Below are 20,311 nucleotides of genomic sequence, written 5' to 3' on the forward strand. Positions count from 1 at the left end.
CGTTATGTGCAAAACTGATTTTCTTATCTCTGACATTATTGCTCAGTGCACCCACTGATGCCTACAAAACCGTCTTAAACAACAGTAGATAGTTTCCTCTTTAGGTGGACAGTGCAATGAGAGGATGAGTGTGGGGTTTTGTTTGTTTGATTCTTACTCTGAAGCTGTTTTAGCCAACAAAATCTAATTCTTCCCAGTAACTGTGAGAATTTGAGAACTGGGCACTTAGAAGCATATTGTTTCATCCTTAAAAAAAAGAATTATTTTTTATAATAACAATACCACCATTGTTATTAATTATTAGGCTTTTCAATTCCCTGCTTGCAAAAATGATTGACTGCAGGAATGGTTATTTTTTGGCGAGAGGAAATAGGATGGGTGTTGTATTTTATTTCCAAGAGTAGAAGAGATGTCCTTCTCCTGCTGGAAAGAGCACAAAGATCTTTTCAATGACTCAGCAAGCACACTTCATACAGCCAATGAGCAGCCTGTGATTATCTCATGTCTTTGACACATGCATATGATTATTTTTGAAAATTAACAGTTGGAGTAGCTCCTTAACCAAGGATTAAACAAGATTTGCTCTCATTGTACGTCAACATCTGCCAGAATGCTGACAGCTCTGAACCCTACACAGGCTGTCAGCATGTGCTGCAGTGCTGTGAAAGCCCGTTTTCAGCTCCCTTGCACAAGACAGAGAAGCTTTTGTGGTCTCCTGGTCCTGGCCTTTTGGTCTTCAGTGCATTGTCCCGGCACATTGATTGCTGACGTTGAGAAGAATATCGAGAGCTCATAACTGAACAGTGTTTGGAATTGTGCTTTGAGCATGAGAGCTGCTTGTAACAATGTTCTTGGTTTTACTTGGGAGTGAGAATGTTTATTTTTCATTTATATATGCGTGTGCAGTACATACAAAGATACATTTCTTTCCTTCTCTCTGAAGAAGACAGAACTGTGACTGCTGGGAAATACTGAAGATTAAGCTATTTTCAAGAAAATATTTAAGCACATAAACTTTATGAATATGCATATCAAATACACATGTTTATTTCAGAATAAATAGAAAAAAATGCACAGATGTATGCAGTGAAGTTAATTCAAGAATAAGCTGTGTCTTGCATTATTATTGAAGAGTAACAGTATTTTCAGCCTATTTCTCGTAGCAAATTTAGACCCTGAGTTAGCAGTTCCATTATGTTTCCAAACAGCAAGTATTCACATGTTCTACTGGTCAAAAATACAGCATCATTTTGATGTTAATATGGTTTAATTGCAGAGAAAACATATTAGGAGTCCTTGGCGTAAATAGGACACTGCAATATTACATGCAGTATTGACAATTTACATAAAATACATAATGTTAGAGTATAACTACAGATTGTACACTGGAGAGGAGACAGCCTCTGGAATCACTGCTCTACATGCCCATTTTGACCCACGGTACGTAGAACTCTATTGCAACAGATTTGCTGTGAATGATGATGTTAACTGTAGCTAAATTCAATTGAACAGCTTGATCTTACCAGTTCAGAGTCGCATAGGCTTCACTTGCAAGAATAAGAAAATGATAATGATAGTAGACAGTGGGACTGTGGTACCATCCCTCACAGGAGAACTAAGGAATTGTACAGAAAGGACACTGCTCGCTGGACTACAGTATGAGGTGCTCTCAGACACCTCTATAGGCTATAGGGACATTTCTTTTTACTAACCCCTTACCCTGTAATCTTCTAGTCTTCATTTTTACAGGTTCTAAAGAGGCTAAAAAAATAAAGTATTTTATTTTACATGGACTGAAGTTGCTCTTGAGAGTCCACTTCTCTACAGGAAAAAAAATCTTGCTATGGAATACAGCTGTTTCCTGAGCACATTGCTGTAGTCAGACTTCTAAATTGAGTCAAATGTAAATAAATAAAACAAATAAATCAAAACCAGAGGTAGATCACACTCTGACATGCTGACTTTACAAATAATAGCTTTTTCTTTCTTATGGAGTGTAATTTTCTTTTTAGACAAAGAAATAATATACCTTTCCCTTATTCTGGCTAAGAATTTTGCTGCTAAAAATCAAAGGAACTTTGATTTCATTGAAGCACAACCAGATCTTTAATCCATTACAAGTCCTTCATGTCTCATTACATCCTCTCTAGACTGGCCTAAGGATACTCTGACCTCCTCTGGCTATTACTTCTGCTCAGGATCAATAAACCACACTCACATCAATTAAAGCTTTCAACATTCAAGAGGGAGAAGAGCAGGCCAAGGGGAATTAGGAGGCCTGCTGTGTCACAAAATTAGCTGATGACTGCTCTGACCCTCATCCTGTTGACATTCAAGCCTGTAGGAAAAAAAAAATCTGCTCCTACCAAATAGAAAACATAAGCTTTTATTTTTTCTCCTCAGTACTAACAAACTCATTCATTCCAGATGAGCTGTTCCAAGGGGAACCAAGCTTCTTCCTAAGTACACCCACATTTCCACCCTGCATGTGTTCTCCCCAAGACAGAGTGCTGTGAAGATACTGAGATCAGTAAACTTAAACATTTTGCCACCATAATTAACGTGGGCCTGCCTGTAAATGAAACAAAAGCATCAAGTGAAAACACCACTTTTTATTGTTTGGTTTGGCTACAGATCATTTGTTCAGTAAACATGCAAATGCTTTAGAACATTACCTGGGTAGAGGCATGCAGGGCCAGGGAAGATGTGTGCCATGTTTCTCTGGGAATGTGCCAGGCACTGGGACACTGAAAGGTATCCTATAGCAATGCCAAGAGACAGGCACATTTGCTTTAGCTGCAGTAATGCTTTGATATATGCTAATAAAATCTCTTGGCCAGTTCTAGACAAACAGTTTTCTTCAATACTCTTTACTGGATTTCACAGGAGTAAGAAATATTTAACATCAAGGCTGAATGCAATCAGTTGATTTTTACCTAATGGTTGACTCTGCTTTGTTCATCTGATTTTCTTCCTACAGTAGAGCCAGCAACAAGCTTGAATGAAATAGATTATTACTAGAAGGACTGTCATATAAATTTCCCTCCAGGCTTAGATTTTCACAGAGGAGGTTCAGAAATGTCAGACTTTTCCATTTCACCAGCTGAACAGGGCCATCTTTGCTGGTGCCAAAGATGGCTGTCCTTCCCACACCAGCCAGCTGCTATCCTAGTGTTCTTCATCAGAGGTTAGTCACTGTGATAGGGGAAGAGAAGAGTGGCAATGACTGCGTTGTCAGCAAGGACAATAGACTGGCACTGCAAATCCTATGTTCCCAGTCAACAACAAATAACTTGCCTTATGATCATAAAATCATTAAGGTTGGAAAAAAGCTCTAAGATCATCTCTTCCAACAGTCAACCCATCACCACCATGCCCACTGAACCATGTCCCTAAGTATTACATCTGTCCTTTCCTTAAACACCTCCGGGACTCTACCACTTCCCTGGGCAGTCTGTTCTGATGCCTAACCACTGTTTCTGAAAAGAAATTCTTCCTAATATCCAAACCGAACCTCCCCTGGCATAATTTAAGGCCATCTCCTCCTGTTCCATCACTGTTACCTGGGAGAAGAGGCTGACTTCCACCTCACCATAACTTCCTTTCAGGTAGTTGTAGAGAGCAACTAGAAATGTTGTAGAGAGGTCTGCATGTTGTAGAGATGAGTCAACATGTACTTATGTTGCCGTATCTAAGCCGCTGTGGATCTCATTGTGCTTCTGGATGCACTGAGTAAGAGCAGATAAAGCTGGGATCATCTAGTCCAATCATCAACCCATGCCTGTGACCACTCTGGACTACAGCCCTCAATGCCACATCTACACTCTTCCTGAACACCTTCAGGGAAAGTGCATTCATTGCTTTCCCAGGCAGCCTGTTCTGATGCTTGACCACTCTTTCTGACAAGAAATTTTTTCTAACATCCAGCCTGGCTGATGTTTGCTGTAGAGAAGCCATAGAATTGCCCCAACCCAGGATGAGGTGGGAGCATCCTTGAGGAGGTACTGGGGCACTGCAGCATCAATTACCTAAATACCCAAGCTGTGAGTACTCTCCTCTCTCCAAGTGCTGCCCTGTCCAGTGTGCTGCTCTCCTGCTTACCCAGGGACAACAAGATCTTAGCATAGGCTGCAAGGCACATAACCAACTCTCTTAACACTTTTTTCTTAAATCAGTTGTTCAACTTAGTAGGAGGGCATAATCATGAGCTTTTAATGTATTCAAAGCTCCAGGTGACCTTTAACAAGACCGTGTTAAGTAAGGTGGTAGAAAATTTTCGCACATGTAAAACAGCAGATGAGGACTCTTATAACCTGTATTCCCAGTGAATCTCTGTGTAACCTGAAGTAAATCACTCAATTTCTGTGCTTCCTCCCTCCACCTATTTCATGAGGATTTCTTCCATCCTTCCACTGTTTATTTAGACTGTGCTGTCTTTTATCATGTGTTTGTACAATGCTTGACCTAACAGAGTCACTTCTCAATGCTGTCACCTTGTATGTACTGATCATAATACAGACAGTTGCTGGGTTATTACTGTCAAGCAGCACAGACCTGCTCAGAGCAAGAACAGACGATGCAAGATGCCAGCCCCTTCCTGAGGACTGCTCTATGCTGCTGGGCAGGTTTACTAAAGAGAATTATGGGGCAGCAGAGAGAGGTCTGGAACAAGCTCAGCTGAGGAATAAAGACTTTATGATATAAACCAACGCAAAAATAAAAATAAAAATAATAATAATAAAAAACCCTAGCAGCACAGTTCATGGTTGCCTTGTCAGAACACCCTATAAGTCACAACTGTAGGTGCATCTGTGTTAGGTCCACATGAATTCCTCCCCAGATCAGAAGCAGCTGCTCTGGGAAAGGTAAGTGTGAGGGGATGGGGCTCAGCTGTGTTTACAAAGGAACAGCAAAATCCCTAGGTTCCTCTTTGACATGGGAAGTCAGAACATTTGCTTTTAGCATGTCGATTTTTCTGTTCTCCCATGTCCTTAAACATTTCTGATACTGTTGTTAAAGCCAAAAGGCCTCTCTGCAGTGTAGCTAATTTTGTTTCTGGCAAGTGGTATCTACTGGGCTGCTCAAAGACTGGCTGTTGATAATTTACTAGATCTTTCCTGTTTTAACACTGAATTATACTGGGGAACAGACATCTGGTGACATGGCTTCAACTTAGAGACTGAGTGTGGAGGGCTTCTGTTTGCTGCTAAGTATATGAACTGAGAGGACCAAAAAGTGTCTGCTGACTACAGATGGAAGGATTAAGATGACTGCTGAATATCTTGTTCTTGCATTTCAATGGTACCTCCACCACTGAAGTATATGCTAGCTGCTTTATTTCACATATGAGGAAGAATTTCAAGATTCTGTAACAAGAGCTTAGAACTACAGAGTACTCAGCAATTACAATTGGTTCTCAGTTTTACCTCAACTCTGAATTTTCATAGGTCTGAAAGATGCAGGAAGATGTATACGCTACCTATGCTAGAGTGCTGGGTCTTCAATCAGTCCCCAGCCACAGTGATCTGAACTGCAGTGCTGCTCACCAAAAAAACACAATTTTTGTGGATTTGTACTGAAATGAAATGCCAAGCAGGTGTCAGCAACCCTAAGCAAAAGGGCTGGATTCTGAAGTGAGACTTAGCAGGTGGTACCTCTAAGAATAGCATCATTTTAAAAGACAGTTCTACAGTTTTAAAGGCCTTTCACTGTTAAAATGGGGGAATGGATGCAGCCACTGACACTCTTTAATGCTCTCTCTCGCTTCTGTTGAAGATTCAGATTGGGCTTGTATACACTCATGTGCTGCATGCATCACGTATCTATCAGAAAGCCAAAGAATTCCAAGCATGAACTCCCTAAATTCTGTTCCTTCTTTTCTCCTCACAGTATGTTTGTGCTTATTTCTTTCCTTATGTAGAGAGGTTTTATTTATTTTCCTTTTGTAGTTTAAAACTAGAGAGGTCTCAAATTGAATAACTAATTGAAAAACATATCTATGCATATCTTTACAGCATCCTGATGCTTCTTCTGTTTCCATAATTTCTATCTGACCTCTTCCTTATCTTCCTTCTGTGTCCCATCTTGGCAGAAGGTGCAGAGGAAAACCTCCAAAGACACGATGGCAATCATGGCATTTACCCTTGCAGAAATCCAAATTACGGGCTCTTGTACTATTCTCTTCATCCACTGTCTCCACTTAATGTAGCAGGGTTAAAATTTCAGCCAAACAATCAGTTCTTCCCTGAGTTGGTATATCTGCCTTCCTTACTTTGTTTAAACCTTGTTAAGTAGTGTGGCCATGAGAACCAGAATAGGTGAAGCCTATATTCTGACTAAAAAGCTGTGACATCAACATAAGGCATAAAAATGTATGTATTTTAAAATTAATATTCTGGCAGTTTTCTACATAAGTAGATTCTATAACTCTGGTGGCAACAACTGTAAGGTGCCAAATTCCCTGAAAGACATCTGATCTTTCTCAATATTATGAAGCTGTAATGTATAATGTGGTTTGTTTGAATCATATTCTATCTAAGATGAAAGCGAAAATGATTTTGTAGAGACAGCTTTTATAAGGCCTTCAAAGTGAGTTTACTGTTACTTCCATCCAAAAATTGAAACCTTTGAGCACAAAGGAAAGTTTTCAGCCCAGCAGACCTATGATTGGTTTTCAAATCAGTTTTCAACTGACTTAGCTTGTAAACTTCAGCAAACAGTAGGCCCAATCCTGCATTTGATTAACAAATTTACTGTTAACGCAAAAAGAGGAAATGCTAACCTGATAAGACTTAAAATTCTAAAGTACAGACGAGCAATGAGCTGAACTTACAGCTCCCCACCCACACAATGTTTGTCTTCCCTGCCCTTTAATCCTCCTTTTTTCTTTGTTTGTTTCTTCTTCCTTTTTTCTTTTTTTTTTTCCACCTAAGCATAATACAAGCTTGTGAGTACCCTAGGATAAGGACTGTGTTTATATAGCACACAATAATAGTCTCTGATTTCTCATTAGAACTCTCAGTATTACTACTGAGAACAGTAACTACATTTTTTGCTGATACTTTAGAAACTGCAATAAATATCCAGTACTTACCAAAGTATCAGACGCCCGCTGTGTCCCTGTGTAAGAGACTGAAACCTTTGTGCAGCAGTTTCAGCTAGTTGGTGAAACTGTCAATGACCCTGGGGAAAGAACTCCTTTGGTTGCACTGAGACTTTGTAGTTCTTATCACCTGCAGCCAAAATACTTTCTTCAGCTTGAGAAAAATCCAATCTAAAATGCTTAGCTGTGGTTCACGTTCTGCTGACTGAAGTATGGTTTTAATGCTAGCAATCAAAGTGAAGGGAGTATTTGCACTCTCTTTCCTCTTGTAAAGCTGATTTTTAAGACCGTTCTGATATAAAATACAATCCAATATATTGGTTAAAATCCAAATTTGTTCAGAGACTGGATGTGACTGCCATACACCTGTAAAAGCTGTAGACTTGCTGCTACTACATCATGGTCTGTGTTAATTATACCTTGGAGTGCAGCTGGGTTGCAAGAGGGACAAGGAAAGGAGGTCTTGGCTCAGAACTCCTAGTCCCCAATAAATCTACAAATGAAATGCTAGTCCTTGAAAGCAGTGAACTGTGATACATACCATTCTGTGTGCAAATGTATGTCTAGAAATGTTTCACTGGCCCCAACTAAGTATTTCCCCCTGTGCACTTCTGTTGTCTACTAAGAGAGACACAGGTCTGCCTAGTGATGTATTTTCTGAACACTCTTGTACAAATGCTGCATAAAGATAGTGCTGGAGGGAAATGAAGCAAGTGCTGGTGAAGATGAGCCTAGCAGACTGCTCATAAAACTGATACAGTCCATTGAGCACCTATGGCTTACACCATTATCTGTTAAAGCATATCTCACATTGTTTATCTTCGGGAACATTTTTAATCCATTAATTATGTCGTAAAATAAATTACAACTACACTTTTAAACAGTTATGACTGAAATTCTTAATGTATTGTTGCCTCCTTTGGCAAATTAAAACAACAACACTGTACCTACAGAGGCAGTAGGTCTTTTTTTGACTCAGAAAGAGATGCTTTCAGAATACCAGAGAGTAGCTAGATTCCCAGGATGTTTTTCTACAGATGACCAGGACTTATCAGGAGCAGTAGTAAGCTCCTATTATTAGGAGAACTGGTAAATCATACAGCAGCTGGTCTAGTATTAGATATGGAGCTTGGCAGCCCTTCCTGCGGTGGGGGGGTTGGAGCTTGACAATCCTTGAAGTCCCTTCCAACCCAAGCCATTCTATGATTCTATGAATAGTTGGAGATCATGAAATAAATTGTTGGTGCACTTTTTCATTGTCTCAATAGCAATTTATATTAGTTGTTGTCTCTGAATATCAAGCTCAAGAAGCTGCAACATTATCACTACATTACATACAATACTGCACACTGAGACAGATAGAGCAGATTTTTCAAAGCCCTCCTGGGACTTTAGGCATATCTTCCATAAAATATTTCCATTAACTGTAATCTCTATGTAATATATATATATTTTCTATTGCTGCTATATATACACTGGTACAAAGTTACCACAGATCAACAGCTTGCTTGTTTTTACAATGGAGCCTGTGTACTGGATTCCCATCTTTGAGTTTCCTTTTGGATATATGTTTTAAATAAGTAACCACTGCAAGTGGATAGATTATTATGGAATAAGTGGCTTGAGTTATTGCTTCATCCTACAAGCTACCACTTAGTTATACATGCCCAAATGATGAGATGCTATATTCCTTTTTTGCTTGACTGCCAACCTTTCATAACAGTAAACAGCAAGTGTGTATTTGTATGTCTAGCTCCTCATAATTTATTAGAATTATTAAACTACATCTTAACAGAGACATCGGTGCCATAAGACAATAAAATTTCTGCACATCTTATGAAAATTCATGGTTAGCAACTACACATGCCCTGTGCTCACACCATAAACAAGTGAATCCAGAGGAGCAAAACCCTTTACCAGTATGTCTTGAAAAGCCTCAGTCACAACTTCCATCTTTCCTCCACTCCAATTAATCAACTGAAACTGAAATTCATAGAAAAATGAATCTTTCATTCTGCTATTAAGAATCTGCTTATCCCATCTTCTATAAATCTAGTAAACTTCACCATCCTTTGAAAGCTTAATACTAAATATTTAGAAAGTTCTCTGGAGAAGAAAAAAGTACTGCAGTTTTCTGTTTAGTTTTCTTCATTGTTGCTCCGTGCTAGCAATAACAGAGCAAACAGCAGTATCTGATTTATTGCACGCATCTCCTTTACTATGGAGTTGGGAAAATATCTTAATGTATTCAGTTTAGTTAGGCAGGAACAAAGTAAAGCAGATACTACCCTTGTATTTGAAATTGTAGCACTTTTAATCTGCTTGCAAACTGCTTGTATTATATTAAGGAAAAATGATATGCTTAAAAACTGTGCAACCTTCTTCAAAGAAAGCATTGTGAGGAAATGGTAGCGTATAGTGATATCTCAACTTGATAGGATTTTAAATAGAGTAACTCTAGAATACAAAAATAAAGCTCTGAACAGTACACAGTTTTTGTGGGGAGGAAAATGCTGGGGAAAAGATAAATCTCTTGGAAGAAGTGCCATAACTGATGACATTTTTGAATGGTAGCATTCAGTAGCCCTGTGCCACCAATAAGAGCTTTTCTGCCTCAAGTCAGCAGCTCTAGGAAACAAAGAAAATGGTGGCACAAACGTGGTGGGTGCAGGGGAATAGCGCGTGAAATGTGTGTTACTGTGGTAAATATATGCACAGTCCTATCAGTATGAAGCCACTGAAGAAAATGTGCAAGCCAAGGCTGTAATGCTTGCACATACTATCACACGTAGATTGGTCTTTTGAGTCCAAACTGAAGGGTTAAGTTAGGAACTATGTTTTTTGCATTTCTTTTTTAGAGGCAGCTGTCTTTTAGTGAGGTAGGGATATGGGGACTGAAAACTGGGGGTACCTGCAAAAACAATGTTTTCTTCTACTCCTTTAACTGCCCCATAACTAGTTGTACGCCTGGGTTTAGATACTGTGATTATAACCTTTGTATTTGTAAACACAGGATCTCCCAGTAAATGAAAAATCAGTACGGTAGGGGGTCTGGCGACACAAGTCCTTAGCTTAGAGATTCTGTGGCAGTCCTGAGTTCCTCGCCAATGCGCTGAGTTCCACCTGACCTCAGGAAGAACGCGTGCTACCCACATGCATCCATCCACACAGAAAGTGGTCAGATGGTCCTCTGCGCTCTGCAGACCTGGTGTCTCTGCCACTACAGCCATGTTATAGGAGGGTAAATCGACTGAAACACACAGAACTCAGAGGTTGGAGATTACAGTATCAGCCACACTGAGACATACTACTTTCTCGCTAGGAGTAAGAAAATTATGAGGTAGTACTGTTGCATTTGTGCGTTGTTGTTTTTTTTTTTGCCAACTAACACACCTAAGCAGCACTCAAGATGCAACTCAGAATCAGTACCAAAGAACAAGGCTTTTTGTTTGTTAGCCAGCTATGTGGCATAATGTTTATCTGTGAACATGAAAGCTGTTAAGTGTAAATGTTAGACTCCATGTGAATGTATGAAATGAGAATAGGTTTAATTAACTGGTCCCATCAGAGTAGTAACTTAAACTGTAACACACAGCAATTCCATCTCCTGCTGCTCTAAGCTTTGTTATTTATTGTGAAGAAATAAATTAGATTTTCTACCACCAACTACCTTTTAATAATCAAAGCAAAATAATTCATGCAGCTTGCAAGTTATAAAATAATTCAGCAGACATAGGAAAGATGATTAAAGACTTCTTTGTGCAAAACATTTCGTATGTCAATTTAAGAGACTATCTTAAGAGCAAAACTTCATGTTTTCCAATTTGTCAGCAACTTCATTGTTACTGCTGATTTTCAAAACCTATGATAAAACTGCTGTAATATTTTAGGCAGGAACGAGATCTTTTAGAAACAAAGAATGTCACCTCAAAACAATACATTTTTATTGATAATCTTAGATTTAGGGCATAACAGAAGAGAAATAGGTTCAATTTTTGAACATAAAACAACTAAGCTACACTTTTAAAATATTATTTTGCACCCTCACCTGGGTGTGTCATATCATTATATTGAAACACAGTTGATTTTATTTTATACACGCTGCTTGGCTTCCACACAGTAAGAATTCATTCTTTGTGACTACTGATGTGTCTCTTTCATGAAGACAGATGTGTTGGGATCCCATTACCATATGCCAGCTATAGGTAGCCAGCTGTACCTTGCAACATCATTCTCCTAATGAGTCAGAACAAAACTCATAGGACACACAGTAGATATGAAGTGGAAAAAGTAAGGATCAGTATGTGAAATAGTCCAACGCTAAAATTAGCTTCTTTCTTATTTTGTATTACAGGCTTCACATAGCTTGATCCTTTTCCCATTCAACTTTGTCATAGATATACTTTGCAATTATTGTCACCTGTTGTTTAGAGACCCCTTCAACTACATACTAGAAAAGGTAGTAAGTGTAATTCTTGCCATACCCTTTCTTCAGTCTAAGTTTCTACAGGATAATCAAAGCCTTGCTTCACCATCACCTTCAATTATCAAAGGCTGAATGTGTCAGCTTTCTTACCCTCCCACTAATTTAGACACCATTACTCCCTTCATAACACCTGGAACACCTGCTCACTCTGCCCGTTTGACTTCTAAAGAAGCATGAAGTGTATGGGAGGAGCTGATCAACTTGGATTGCTATTTAATAGCTGTTTTGCAGCAATGCCTACAGGCATTAATTAAGATCAAGGCACTAAACACTAAGAAGACTCACAATGAAGAATAATACCTGCCCCAGAGAGTTCATAATTCAGTTTACAGCAAGTTAGAACAGGTGAATAAAATAAATTAAATGTAGGGAAAGGAAAGAGGAACAAAAAAACTGACTTCTCCAATCAATTTTCAGACGGTAGATCATTTTCATGTACATATTTATAAACACAGGTATGCTCGATTTGCTATGGATGGTCATTCTTCTCTAATCTTAATAATCTAATTATCTCCCTGATGTCATAAAATTCTTCTTCCAAAGAAACATATCTTTTAAGATATCAGATATGCCATGCTGTAGAAAATCATTGGTTCTGCACCATTCCCTTTTCCAGGGCACTGGAATATGTTATTATGTATTGACTTTTTCAACAAGGCAATAGATAAAGGCAGCATTACTGCATTTCATGTTAAAAATTTGAATATCTCTAATAAAGGTAGTAGCTAGCCCTTGATCTCCTTGTGGCATTAATTACAAATGGTTATTATAATGCTACGTGAAAGTTGTTTAAGGTCTCAACGGCTCTAATATCTTATAGGCTGATTAATAAGTAAACAACTTTATAGGTGGAAATAAAGGTCAAGCTGATTTATTTCAGGTGGTCAGGATTTACAAATAAATCCATTATTTGTGGTAATATTCCTTAACAAGGTGTTTTTATCTGGCTTCCAGCAACTTCAAATTACTGAGCACTGTTCGTGAAATAATGTAGGCTGAGTTCTACTGATGCTTTTCTGCCTGCACTCCATAAGCTATTTTAAACAGGATTCTAACGGGTATTTTAAAAAGCTAATACCACTGAACCACGTGTGTCTACACCATGCTGTGGAATTTCTGATGCTATGCAACGTCCTGCATCACAACTTTGCTCTTTTACACATCATAGTTGCCATTTAAAATATAAACTGCAGTGTTTTCAAAGGTGAAATACTTAGCTGCCAGAACATCCTTAAACATTCCTCCTTTTTAGCAGCTACATCAAAGAACCGGGAACCGCTGGTCACATTCCCCGGAGACTCTGACAGAACTCCCAACGTCCCCTGCCGCACGGTACGGCACAGCGCCGTGAGGAAAGCACGGCCTCAACATGGCGGGCGGGGCGGGGCGAAAGGTCACGTGGGCAGCGCCGCGAGGCTCCCCGCTGGGGGAAAGCGGAGTGGCGGGGCTGCGCGTGCGGCACGTTGCTAGGCGACGGGGGGCGCGCAGCGCCACGGGAGAGGCCGCTGGCAGGGCGGGGTGACACAACGGCCAGGCGAGCGGAGCGGAACTGCAACCCCACCCACCCATTGCGAGGACGCCTTGCGGCTACCGGAGCCGAGCGTTGCTGCCGGGCTTCCCCCCGGGCGGCGCAGGGTGAGTTGCGGTGCGAGGAGCGGGCCGCGCGCTGTGAGGCGCCACCGAGCCGCTTCCCAACTGCTTAGGGCGGGGCGCCCGCTTGAGTGACAGCAGCCTCAGCCCATGGGCTTACGCGGCTCAGGAGAAGCGGCGAGACTGCTGCCACCGCCCGCGCACTGTGGGTGGAGGGTACAGAGCGACCGCAAAGGCCACCAACGCTTCACCGCCCTGCGCGTAGGCTGAGGGTGCTGAAACGGGGTCCGCCATGAGTGGCCGGAACTGCCAGCCAATAGGCGAGGCGGAGCACTCTTTTATCCCCGCCCCCGACGTACGGAGAGACCAATGAGGGGCGCGGGGCGGGGCGAGAGGGGCTAGGCGCGGGCTGGGCGCTGCTCTACTGCCAGAGGTTTGGGAGTCGTAGCGGCGGCGGCAGTGGTGGAGGCGCGGAGGTGCGCGGCATGGAGGCGCTGGCGGCTTTAGCCTTGCCGCGCTGAGGGACGGGGCCGAGCGGTAGGCCGGAGGGACAGGGTTGGGGGGCGGCGGCGGTAGCGGCGGCATGCGGCAGGGAATGCGGGTGCCCGCCGCGCTGCAGTGTCGGTAGCGGCCACCGCAGCGTTGCGGGGCTGCAGAGCCCGTAGGACCGGGCTGGGCGGGGAGCGGTTACGGTTTCGCTGCCCGCGGTTGGGCGGTGGCGGCGGCAGCCCCGGGCCGGGTCAGGCGGGGGTAACGCTGCGTTTGTCGCCGCAGGATCGGAGCCGAGCGCGGCCGTTGGACCCCGCCCGTGGTAGTGGCAGCGGCAGCGCGCTGTCACCTCGCCGCCCGGCGATGGGGAATGGACTCTCGGATCAGACGCCGATCCTGTCCAGCCTACCTTCTTTCCAATGCTTCCATATTGTGATCTTGGGGCTGGATTCCGCTGGGAAGACGACCGTGCTGTACAGGCTGCAGTTCAATGAGTTCGTCAACACCGTCCCCACGAAAGGATTTAATACGGAGAAAATCAAAGTGACTCTGGGCAACTCGAAAACGGTCACGTTCCACTTCTGGGATGTGGGCGGCCAGGAGAAGCTGCGGCCGCTGTGGAAGTCGTACACGAGGTGCACCGATGGTATTGTGTTTGTGGTGGACTCTGTCGACGTCGAGAGAATGGAGGAGGCCAAAACTGAACTTCACAAAATCACGCGGATATCTGAAAATCAAGGAGTGCCTGTCCTTATAGTCGCTAACAAGCAGGACTTGAGAAACTCTCTCTCTCTTTCTGAAATAGAGAAGATGTTAGCGATGAGCGAGCTGAGTTCTTCGACTCCCTGGCATTTGCAGCCAACCTGTGCAATCATTGGAGATGGACTCAAAGAGGGACTGGAAAAACTATACGATATGATAATTAAGCGAAGGAAAATGTTGAGGCAGCAGAAAAAGAAGAGATGAGTTCTGTTTTGACCTTTCTGTTTTAGAGTAGTTACGTGGTCAAAATTTGACGTAAGACAGCTTCCAAACCCAGGCCTGCTTGTTTGGATGCCGTTAAGCTTAGTTACGTTAAACAATCAGTTGCACAACCTTGCCTTGTGGAAGGCAGTGTGCTCATGGAACTTTTATTTTTTTTAAATAGTCTCTTCTGAGTATATGGCTCTGCATTATTTCAGAAGCCCTAATAGATGATGTAATACTATCAGGAAATGGATGGATGGGTGGGTATATGTGACATGGATGTCTAAATAGCCAAATAAGATGAGGGTTTTCTGCTTAGTGTTGTACTCCTACGTTTGAGGGTGCCTCCGCAAGCGATTTGCATTGAAGGTGTTCTGTGTTTTTAAACTTCTAATGCTCGTAAGTGGAGTGTTTAGGTGAACATTATACAGCTTTAAAAACATGTATGAAGCTAGTAACCCATTATGTCAAGAGGCTGTTTTTTATCTTGTTTGGGGATTTCTATGGAAGCTTGGCTACATGTGTAGGGTGGGTTTTTTTTTTTTAATTTGGCACTTTTTGAAATTGACTCACGTTCAGTTCAAATACTTGAAGCTTAGGTGCTGTGGGTTTTTCAACTGATAGAAGAGACTTTTTGACAAGTTAAAAAACGTAAACAGCACGTTGGAGCATGGAAAAGTGATTTCCCAACATATAGCATGTTTTTCATATGTAAGGCTTTTTAATTTTTAGAAGTAGCCATTCATCCTTATACATTAAATCAGGTTTAAGCTAATACTCAGAATTAGTAATTTATTTTTGAATGATGAGTATTATGTCCTCGATCTATCCAATTAAAAGTAAATTAATTGCAGTAAAGAAGCTGTAAAGAACAACTTAGGCTGTTGTGGTTCTAGCAATCGCAACATGTTTGCTCTGTTAGTGTCTTTTTTGGCAATAAAAATAAATCATAATGAAGTAAAGATTAAGTTAAACTTAGCAGAGCACTTCTTGTATCTCCTCAAAATACCCCATTTAATTAAAGTGGTATTGCTATGTCACTTCAATGTATGCTTTTTTTTTTTTATTGTGACTCTTATTAAAGTATTTTGTGGTTAGGAATGTAATAATGCTTTATACACTCAAAACATTTGACACTACTGGGAGGGAGGGAGTGGGGGAAGAAGATTTTCAAGATGGGCCTGTGTTCTGCTTTAATTATGCTTTAAGCTGTTCTTGTTTACAGAGTGTGCAAACAGTGTTAACTGGGCAGGATAGTGCTTGACAGAAGAGGGAGGGTAGTTTTTCTTACTGGTACAGAGCTTCAAGTGACTCTTTAGATACTTGGTTAGCAACTAAAAGGGCTAAAACAGAGCCTGGATTTTTAGGACTAACTTTAGTGGTGCTGTAAAAATTCATCAGAATGTTAGATTCTCTTTAAACTTTTGTTGGAAACATTAAAAAAAAAAATCTATGTCCTCCTCTTACTCAACCAGCAACGTAATAATACTTTCTTACCTGCTGCCATGTATCAGGAGGATGACGGCTACAAACCTGAATGTCAATCAAAGTAACTTAAATATGTTTTAGGGAAAAAAAAATCAAATTTTTTAACCAGCAGCTGTTTGTCCAGGAGGTAACCAAAAATGCACTTTAGTGTCTTCAATAAATGAAAGTGACAGCTGTTTTTTTTTTTTTTAATGATATCTTGGTCCTTTTTGAATAAACTGAAGTAGCTTCCAGTGGAGCTTTTGTATGTTGGTTATATATGTACCTGCACTGGTGACATTGTAAGTCACTTACTCAAGTAATGTCTATATTTATAGAAATGTGGATGACTTCTTAAACCTCAATAAACAATTCAAAACAAGTCTACAGAGAAGGTGTCTGACTTGTGCTGGAGTGATATATTCTCCTCAACCTCTGTGCACATATTGATCCTATTAACAATAGAACCATTCCCGTTGAAAACCAAAATCTTAGAAATGTGGCAAGCATCAAAAATGTCCCAGTGTTATCAACTGTAGGTACTTCATTAATGCCTTTAAATCAGTGGTGTATCTCTATGCTCATAGAGGAAATATTAACGATGCTAGCTTCTTTCTGAAGTGATAGGTCTTGCATAGTTTGTAAAAAGCCTTTATATATGTGAACCTATCTTGTGTTATGTATAGTATTGGACAGATAATGTTGGGCATTTATTGTGTATGCACAGATTGTACTGATTTTTGTATTTTCAAGCTCAGATATCTGAAGCTGTCCGAAGGATTTACATATACGTAAACCTTGGGTGAATTTTCTCCTCAGATTCCATGGCGGGGAGCAGAATGTGGCAAAATTGAAGTTTCTAATTAGTTTTAGGCCTCTAATGAAGTCAGGACGCATCTCATTTAGAAACATACAAATCAAAATTGAAGTTAAAATAAGAATGTCCAAACCTGTCTCATAGTTCTTTCACATCACTGATATTACATCAAAATGTAGGTTGCTAACAGTTCATCTTGAGAAAGAGATGCTTTTTCTTTAGCCCTGTGAATCTAGGACATAATGGTATCATCTAGCTAATGCTTTTCTTCCTATCATGTGCATAGCACTATTAGGTTAAGGAAGCTGATGTGACAGGTTGGTTTGATTGGTGGTGGTTTTTTTTGTTGTTTTTTTTGTTTGTTTGGTTGGTTGGTTGGTTTTTTGTACCCAGGATGCAAACTATAAAATACAAAGTAACCATTATTTCAAATGTTCATTTAGTTTCTACTGGGAATTGTTGAAAAGGCACGCTTCTCCAAAAAAGCTAATCGTATTTTGTTCTGCGTATTGAACATGCTAGTCTTTGACCAGTGACAGTGTCCTTGAACTCCTGTATGTATAAAAGCTTCAGTACATGATTTTTAACTACGAAGACATGACTGATCTTTACCCAGCACTCTTCTTTGGGGGAAGTGGTCGGAGAAGGTGGAGAACTGTGTTCTTTGAGTGACTTGCTTGTTATTTTGTCAGTGTTTGGCACTGGCTTTGGAGGGGAAAACAGCAAGTAGGGGGTGAGTTACATCGAAGATACACCTGTATCTGTACTAGAACTATTTGGCTGTGATATTACAGTAACTCCTGAGTAAAGCATTCAAATGTGACCGTAGTGGCACCTCCAAAATTGTGTTCTGCATTACAATGACAAAGTTACCTGTCATGAACAAAGCAGTAATTGCAATAGAGCATTTAACACGTTACTGGTGTGTGTAAGAAAACCTTTGAGGGAACAAGTAGATGTAATTTTGTTACATTTTGTGCTGGAGTTATGCCAAATGCTAAGTGTTGCTAAAATATGCTTCAAATAATACTCTTTTCTTCAAGGTACTGGCTATGGTAAATGCCTGATTCTGCCTCTGCTTCCAGAAGGCATGGGATTGCATTTAGGTTGGTGCAGCACTGTTAGAAATAAGCCATAAGCTCTTTATCTTAATGCTGCCGTCGTGGAATTACAAAGGTCGTTATGCCATTGCCTCAGCTGTATGTGGATATAAAATCGTTTAAAGTTGGCTGATCTTCAGGGTCTGGTCTCTGTTTTCTAGCTCCATAGCTGTATAATGACTTCCAATTCTTTCAACCAAAGTAAGTTGGACTGAATGCGTGTTTACATTTGAAAAATACAGATACTGTTTTATCCAGCCAGGTGATGGATGAAAAGTTTCTCTCTGAATTTTCACCTCTTGTTGAGACCCAGTTGATCCTTTCCAAGTGGCGAGCAGTGCTCACCCCCTGCTCCACGAGCTGCCTTGGTTAGATGCTCCCTGGTGCAGCCCCTGGCTGTGCTGGGGTGCTCACAGAATGGCAAGCAGCTGTCAGCAGCTGATGAATCCTTCTGTGTCCCAACAGGGCTGTGTGACAGCATCTGCCTGTGTCTTAGGTCGGTTGTTTATGAGAGCAGGGTGTTAATTAGCAGCTGGCTGAAACTTTGTTGAATAGAGTGCAATTTGTGGCTTCTAAGGAGAATCTGGATACTGCATTGATACTATAAAGAAGGAATTCATACGGGAGAGTGTGAAAAATGTAGGCAGTCTGAGTATACCATACATAGGTAGCATGCAGGCTTAGTTCAGGGAGGTTAATAAGTGCCTGCTCATAATGCTATGTTCCTTTGGCTTGTTTTGAGGGGGAAATTAGGAATGGCTGAGTGCTTTTTGGAGCATTGTTGTCACTGTGGTGTGACTCATCTGAGAGGGTCACAACTCACGGCCATGCTCTGGGAGCCAGCAGCCTCATGTTCCTGAACCAAAGCCACTGCTGTTGCTGCAGGAAGGGATGTCTGGGGAGCTGTGGGTGTGGTTTCGTGTGTGTTTAGTCTGGATGATGAGGAAGGCATTTTGTTAGATTCCTGACTGACCTATGGTTGTGAAGGCCTGTCCCTCTCACAGGATTTTGCTGGCTGTGGTTACTTTTAGAAGCAGTACGGTGTTTCAGAACTGTGGATAAACCGTGTGTGTTTTGAAACAAGGGAAATATGCAGCCAAACTTCACAGCGGGGTGATTCCTGGGCTTACCACAAGGGCTACATTGTTCCCTCCTATCTGAGAACACAATCAAGATGTAGTGCACAGCTGTTAGGTTGCCCTTCTTTGAAGTGTTAGGTAGTCCTCTTAAATCAGCTGTAATGAAGTAAAAGTGCAGTTCCCAAGACCTAACTGGGAAAAAGAAAAAAAAAATCAATAAATAAAAGAGAGCAAAATATCCTGAGCAGCAAACTAGGACAGGAGCAGCAAACTAGGAGCATCCTACCTTGTCAGCTCCTGTTTCACTGTGTCTGATGTGAGGTATGGCCTGCTCACTGCCTGGCCAAACTGACTGCCCATTTGTTCACTTTTCATATGTTGAATTTATTGAAAGGCAAGCCCAACGTCTGAGAACCTAGGCAGAGAGGCCAGACTGTGCTTCCAGACTAAGTGCCTGCTTGTAAACGGCTCAGGAAGGTAAGATGCTAATCCCTGAGCCACCAGGATTACCCCTTCTTAGTTCCAGCTATATTTACACAGCTGCTCCTCCAGACTGAAGATCTGAGGATGACAACATACTGAATGTTAGAAAAGAAAGGGGAATCATATCATAGAATGGTTTAAGTTGGAGGGGACCTTAAAGACTGTTTAGTTCCAACCCCTCTGCCATGGCAGGGTTGCCACCCTCTAGATCAGCCTGCCCAGGATTCCATCCCAAGGGAGGCTGGGTGCAGTTGTTAACTTGGGGGCATGTAGGAAGGGAGTATTTGAAACTGTTGGACTTCACTAGTTGTTCAAGACATTGAAAGCTAAGGGAAACATATACTTCTAGGCTGCTTAATTCATTCTAAATCTTTATTCTTCCATGCACTGAAGTTTTTCTATTACTGAATGAAACAATACCTCGCTTAAGAAAGCCACCTAATCACTCATTCATCTCTGGTCAGGCTGACAGAGCGTAGGTCTGTGGGTGTGGGGACACTGGCTGGCATACCAGCTGCCGTGTCTGGGGTCGTTTCCAATAACAGCAGGGGTCTGGTTCAGGCGAGGTGAAGGCATGAAGCCTGGTGCTATGAGGTGGTCTAGAACAGCCACTAGCCCTGCAGTCCTGGCACTTATCTCCTGTTACCATTTTATGAATGATAAACAAAAATAATTTCTTTCAGACTGCAGCATTTCCATCTCTTTCTGTGCCAATGTCATTTGCCCTGAAAG

At 41.4% G+C, this 20,311-nt stretch overlaps 1 protein-coding gene across 3 annotated transcripts; it reads left to right on the forward strand.

Annotated features, from left to right (window-relative positions):
- The first annotated feature begins 13,013 nt into the window (after window positions 1-13,013).
- Window positions 13,014-16,482, forward strand: ARL4A (ADP ribosylation factor like GTPase 4A). 3 transcript variants are annotated; one of them, XM_025147366.3, is made up of 2 exons: window positions 13,014-13,223; window positions 13,953-16,482. In XM_025147366.3, exon 2 carries the CDS (start codon window positions 14,031-14,033, stop codon window positions 14,631-14,633), a length of 603 nt encoding a protein of 200 aa, XP_025003134.1. In that variant the 5' UTR covers window positions 13,014-13,223; window positions 13,953-14,030; the 3' UTR covers window positions 14,634-16,482. The 3 variants fall into 3 exon arrangements, with proteins under 3 accessions (XP_025003134.1, XP_418690.1, XP_015137369.1); XM_418690.7 differs by lacking the exon at window positions 13,014-13,223 and adding an exon at window positions 13,605-13,715; XM_015281883.4 differs by lacking the exon at window positions 13,014-13,223 and adding an exon at window positions 13,605-13,654.
- The last annotated feature ends 3,829 nt before the right edge of the window (window positions 16,483-20,311 follow it).

The sequence above is a fragment of the Gallus gallus genome, chromosome 2, assembly GCF_016699485.2.
Source record: "Gallus gallus isolate bGalGal1 chromosome 2, bGalGal1.mat.broiler.GRCg7b, whole genome shotgun sequence".
Classification (NCBI taxonomy): domain Eukaryota; kingdom Metazoa; phylum Chordata; class Aves; order Galliformes; family Phasianidae; genus Gallus; species Gallus gallus.